Below are 6,000 nucleotides of genomic sequence, written 5' to 3'. Positions count from 1 at the left end.
GAGGGCAGACTTCCAACGCCCTGAACCAGGAGCAAGATCTGAGCGCTCGGCATCACTAGCGCCTACAGGGGCCAGGGTCAGAGGGAGAACGTCAGGCCAGTATCTGGAAATCACCCGATACAAAGCTGCAGCCCAGCTTTACCTGTTGCCCACTGTTGAAGCACAACTAGAACCCTCCGGCCAGCCCCAGGTAACGGGGAGAGGAGTGCCGCTGATGACACGCCTTGGGGATGGTGACAGATGACTGGGTATTTCCATGTACTGGAAGATATGACCCAGCTATAACGGGTTTCCCCCCCTGCTCCTCTCCCGCCATCAGCACCAGAGGAAGCCACGCTGTGAACACGTGTGTGTGTGTGTGTGTACGTGTGTGCACGCCTCGGCAGTGCATTTAGGTTTGCTTGCTTCTGAATTTCAGACAAATGGCATCCCACTTGATCTGGAACCTGCTCTTTTCCCAACCTTCTTCTAAGTTATCCACATTAACAGCAGCTTTTTTATTCCACTATAAATTTTATTTTATTTAGAAACGCAACAGACAGCCGTAGGTATTTCAGTGCAGCAGAGTGTACAGACAAATACAAAAGACACCTGGGATACAGCTGGCGGGCTTCTGCCTTCTGCACACCGTGGGTCTATCTCACTGCAGCTGACTAGGTTTGCTTTGGCTTTGGGAGGTTCAGAATCAAGTCTGTGGCCACCTCTGGCACCCTGGCCACTTAACAGGCATCCTGTGGACTAATGTTTTATGCTGGTTTCATCTCTACTGTTCACCTGTTTGACAAGTGTGACAGGAATTGTGCCGAGGACACAAGGGGAACAAGAAACAGTCCCTGCCCCCAGGGGCTCACAACCTAATGGCGAGGCAGAGAAGTAAACAGTCGGCACAATACAGTGTGACGAGTGTAACCAAAGATGTGAGCTCGCAAGCTCAGTGTGGTGTGGGGCCCGCAGGATGCAGGGCGGCCACCTGACCCAGCTTCAGGGTGGCTGAGAGGGCTTCCCGGAGGAGAAGCCTGAGACAAGGAGACGAGGACGAGGAGGTGTGTCAGCCAGGCAAGGTGAGACCTCTTCTCTCAACACCTCATTCAAGTCCCTCATCTGACCTATCTCTCCTCCTTTGAAATTCTAGGTCCCACTGTCCATTCCATTCACAAGTCACTTCTCTATACTGGTTACGCTTATACCCGGCTGCTGGCTCCTTGAGGATGGAGATTCTTCAAACGTAGTCTTTTCTCCCTGCACCTACGACTGTGTGTTGGACAGGGTGGCCACGTGGCACCCCGGCTGGGAGACAAGTGGTTCTCAGGCAGCTCAGTGCTTCTCCAGCTCTTGGAGGTGGGTGGTTGTAGTAGATGGAGAGAGTCTAGGACACACAAACACCACACCTGTGAGGCTGCTGCCTGGACCGGCGCTCTGAGAATCCTTTCTATTCGCTAAGGTGGAAAGTCTAACCACAGAACAGTTCTCTCAACAGCACGACTGTTTGAAAGAAAGAAAGAAAGAAACATGTATTTCACTGCAACCCCAAATGGGACAGTAACTGCATGTCCCCAGCCCCGCTGTGCACCCTCGGGGCAGTGGCTCAGTCGAAGGTGATGCGGAAGCTGCGCTCCTGCTCCTTGCGGCGGCCCTCGCACACCTTGGTCACCTCCTCCACCTTCCTCTGCAGCAGGGCTGAGTTCTGGTCGATCCACTGCAGCGAGTCCATGTGCGCGTTGAGGATCTTGCAGATCTGCTGCAGCGGGTCGCTGGTGTCGGCGGGGCCCCCTGACGTGTTCAGATGCTCGATGATGTCCTTGAGGTCCTGGGCCATGCGCTTCAGCTGTGCATCGATGTTCTCGGCCAGCTTGTAAGTCTTCTCTCGCTCCTCGTCGGCGTGCTGCAGGTACACCGTCCCGCTCTGCTCCTTGACCGACTCCTCCAGCGGGCTCAGCAGGTCCTCCAGCTCCTTCTGCTGAGACAGGATGAAGTCGAGCTCCTGGTCCAGCCTCTTCTGGTCCAGCTTCACCTTCTCGACCTCGCGGTGGAGGGTGGTGATCTTCTCCCCGTTCTCGATCAGCGTGCGGTCCCAGGCGTTGACCTGCGTGGCCTGCTGTAAGAAGTGCCGTTCCTGGTCCTCCAGCTCCAGGCTCCACTTGTTGATCAGACTCTCCAGCTGGGCGTAGGTCATCGCGGGGCTGGTGGACACCCCGGTGGCTGCACTGGGGCCGGCTGGGGTGGTCCCGGAGGCCGCTGTGTTGCTGGGGATCCCAGCTGGAGCCAGTGGTTTTATATTCAAGGAGAAGCCGGTGGTGGCAGTGGTGGTGGTGGTGGTCGTTGCCGTGGAGGTGGTGGAAGCTGCTCCAGGGGCCTTCAGGCTGAAGCCCAACGTCCCCACTCCGGGCGTCCCTGCCGTGGTGGCTGGGGCACAAAGGGAGAGCCCGGTGGCAGCAGACGAGGCTGGAGCGTTTGCCAGCGAGGCAAAGAGTGAGGGCCCAGCACTGGCGGTAGTGGCGGTGGGTGCGGAAGCAGCCGGCTGTGTGGCCCCTGCTCCAGTGGCCACTGGCGTGGCCGGTGTGAAGGGCAGCCCGGTGAGGGCCGTGGGCTGGGCCGAACTCCCCATGGAGCCAATGTTGAAGCCGGAGGTCCCGGTCTGGGACGTGCCTCCACCCGTGAACGAGAAGCCCCCAGGTGTGGTGGACGGAGCAGCAGACGTGGTGGTAGGACCAAACACAAAGCCGGTGGGCGCCGTGCCCTGGGCTGACGTGACGGCGCTCGAGATGGCATTGGTGAGGGTGCTGCCGCCGAGCCCAAAGCCGCTGGGCTGCGTCGTGGCTGGGGTGGCAGCTGTGCCGCTCAAGTTTAGCTTTGGGCTGTTGATCCCTAAGGAAAATCCGGTTGCTCCTGCTGTAGGAGTTGTGGTTCCAAAACTGAATCCTGGGGTCTGTGTCGCCGGAGCCTGGGTGGTGAGTGAGAACAGGCTGGTGGAAGGGGTGCTCGCGGCTGGCTGGGAGGGAGTCCCAAAATTAAACCCGCCGGTGCCAGACGTGGAGAAAGAAAACCCCGTAGCAGGCGTGGTTGTTGCTGTCTTTGCAGCGCCAAAGGTGAACCCGCCTGTGGGGGCCCCAGTGCCTCCAAAATTAAACCCGCTCATGGCTCCAGACTCTGGTGGCAGCAGCTACTCCGGCTCCCAAAGCAAATCCACCGGTGTCTGCAACCTTGGAAAGATTTTTCAAAGCAGAGGAAGTGACATGATCAGATGACAGTTTTGGAAAGGCAGCCTCAGCGGTATGACGGATCCGTCTGCAGGGTGGCAGGACTCGATAGTTCTGATTAAGCAGCCACCCACCCTCTTCTCAATGTGTGGCCTAACCAGGCCCTGCTGAGCTAGTAAAGAAGGATCGGGATGCACAGCCCGTCCCGGGGGTCAGGCACTAGGAGCTGCAGGTGCTTGGGCCGCTCATGGCCACAGCCAGCACCAGCGGGAGCCCTGCTGCCAAGGAGGGGAAGGCCGAAGAGCGGGCGCCTGAACCGACCTCAGCCCCTGAGGAGGAGGTCGGATTCGAGGCGCTTCTGGCGAGCGGGGCTAGAGGCACACAAGCGCCTTTGGGACCTGCTCCGCAGGCCTCCCTGCTGACTGCAAGTGGGTGGGGGTAGGCTGATTAGGCACAGTGCCACCCCCCACGTGCCCTTCTGGACCTCACAGAGAGACGGGCCCCGGGAAGCTGAGCCGTACGCCAGGGCCTTGGGTGCCAAAGCCCCTCCCTGTGCATACCCCACACCATTTAGGAGGATGCAGGGCATGTTGGCGCAGTCCCTCGCCCTCCTTCTAACTCAGGGGTGGGCATGAGACCCGAGTGCTCAATCAGTTCGCTTGCTGTCCCCGGCCGCAGAGACTGGTTCAAGGGGACATGGAGACACGAGTTGGCCAAGAGATCTCCCCCGGGTTTCTCTCCAGGTGCTACAGAGGGGCCTCCTCCACCTGCAGGTGCAGGGCACAGAGGATGAGCACCGGGAGGTGATGAGCTGCCACCAGAGAGAGCACAGGAGGGAGGGAGGGGAGAGAGCGCGAGACCCAGAAAATCCAGTCCTGCTCAGCAGCCCCACTCTGTCTTCCTCAGAAGTGCCACGAGCCAGCACGCCCTGTTCAGTTTAAGCTGACTGAGTTCCGTAATTTCTAACTGAAAAAGCTCTGAGCAGAGCCATCTGTTAGCTGGAAAGTCAAAGGTGACTTGGAGAGGAAAAGGTCAGTGGGCCTGAGTGATCACACGCTGAGCACCAACCATCAGGCGGGCTGCTCAGGGACACGATCTCTCACTACTGTCTGGCGGGAGGGGTTATGTCCCCACGTCCAAGATGAGGAAACTGGGCTCAGAGGGCTGCGGTGACCTATCAGGAGCTGACCCCAGGCCATGGGCCTGATCCACGAAGCTCCTCACCCAGCGCGGGCACCAGATGACAGGGCGTTTCCCTGCACAGAATTAGGGGATCAATTAGGTATCAGATATAAGGGAAGATCTGCATTATACCCACTGACACGGCCTCTAACTATATTAAAGAAACGCAGGAAATGACAACAAAGGGAAGCAGAATGCAAATTTACTACTGCAGTGTGATCTTAGCTGTGGAAAAACAGAACTACTCTGAACAAAGAGGGTTGGAAAGAAATACACCGACATGTGACTGGGGGCTGTCTTTGGCTGGTGGGAGTACAGGTGGATGGTCTCCTTGCTAATTTGCAGTAGCTTCCAAATGTTCATTCCATCTGTATGATAGACACATAATTGATAATCTTGGTTTTTGAAAGAGACCTTCATATTACAGGGTGTAAATATACTCTGAAGAACCAGCGAACTTGTGTAGCCAGATTCTAGAATCACAGTTCGAGTGGGACAGATAGGGTGACTGAATTAAACAAACCTCCCCTAGGCTGGTGCTCAATCACACCTTGTCTTGCCCCAAAGGTGACTTGGGTGTGGGGAGGGGATGGACACCACAGGCTGGGCTAAAGGAAGCAGGGGAGTCGGCATGTGTAAATAACACCATGCCAGGTCAGGACCAAAGATGTGGTCCTCTAAAGACACCCATGTCAGACTTCCCTGGTGGCACAGTGGTTAAGAATCCGCCTGCCAATGCAGGGAACACGGGTTCGAGCCCTGGTCTGGGAAGATCCCACATGCTGCAGAGCAACTAAGCCCGTGCGCCACAACTACTGAGCCTGCACTCTAGAGTCCACAAGCCACAACTACTGAGCCCATGTGCCACAATTACTGAAGCTCGCGCACCTAGAGCCCGTGCTCCGCAACAAGAGAAGCCACCGCAATGATAAGCCCGCGCACCACGACGAAGAGTAGCCCCCGCTCGCCGCAACTAGAGAAAGCCTGTGCGCAGCAACAAAGACCCAATGCGGCCACAAACAAATAAATAAATTTTTATATATATATATATATATATATATATAATATAAAGACACCCATGTCCTACTCCCTGGAACCCGGGAATATACTACCGTATGCGGCAGAAGGAATTTTCAGATGTGATTAAATTAAGGATCTTGAAATGGGGAGATAATCCTGGGTTAAACAGTGGGCCCTAAATGTCACCATGAGTGTCCTTATAAAATTGAGGCAGAAAGAGATTTGACTAGAGAAGAGACCATCTGAAGATGGAAGCAGAGACTGGAGTAACGCATTTTTAACTTGGAGATAGAGGAAGGTGCCATAAGCCAAGGAATGCAGGTGGCCTTTAGAAGCTGGAAAAGGCAAGGAAAAGGAATCTCCCCTGGAGTCTCCAGTAGGAACCAGCTCTCCTTGATTTCAGCCCAGTGAGAATGATTTTGGACTCTGATGTCCGTAAATACAGAGAATAAATGTGCATTGTTTTAAGCTGCTAATAAGTTTGTGATAATTTGTGCGAACAGCCATATAAGACACGAATACAGTTGGGGAGTAGAAAGTGTCTGACGGATATGAAGGGGGACCCCGTGACTCCCCAGGGCTCCCTGAGACTCAGCTCCCT

At 55.7% G+C, this 6,000-nt stretch overlaps 1 protein-coding gene across 2 annotated transcripts in view; it reads right to left on the bottom strand.

Moving 5' to 3' along the window:
• Positions 1-507: 507 nt before the first annotated feature.
• NUP62 (nucleoporin 62) overlaps positions 508-6,000 on the bottom strand; it is a 25,226-nt gene continuing 19,733 nt past the window's right edge. For both annotated transcript variants that reach the window (XM_082676496.1, XM_082676497.1), the window contains exon 2: positions 508-3,200. In XM_082676496.1, the coding sequence (XP_082532622.1) occupies positions 1,586-3,136 (1,551 nt within the window). In that variant the 5' untranslated portion in view covers positions 3,137-3,200 and the 3' untranslated portion in view covers positions 508-1,585. The remainder of the gene's footprint in view (positions 3,201-6,000) is intronic.

The sequence above is a fragment of the Grampus griseus genome, assembly GCF_964374135.1.
Source record: "Grampus griseus genome assembly, chromosome: 19".
Classification (NCBI taxonomy): domain Eukaryota; kingdom Metazoa; phylum Chordata; class Mammalia; order Artiodactyla; family Delphinidae; genus Grampus; species Grampus griseus.
The sequence above is the reverse complement of the archived record's forward strand: the minus strand, read 5'-3'. Positions and strand labels throughout refer to the sequence as shown.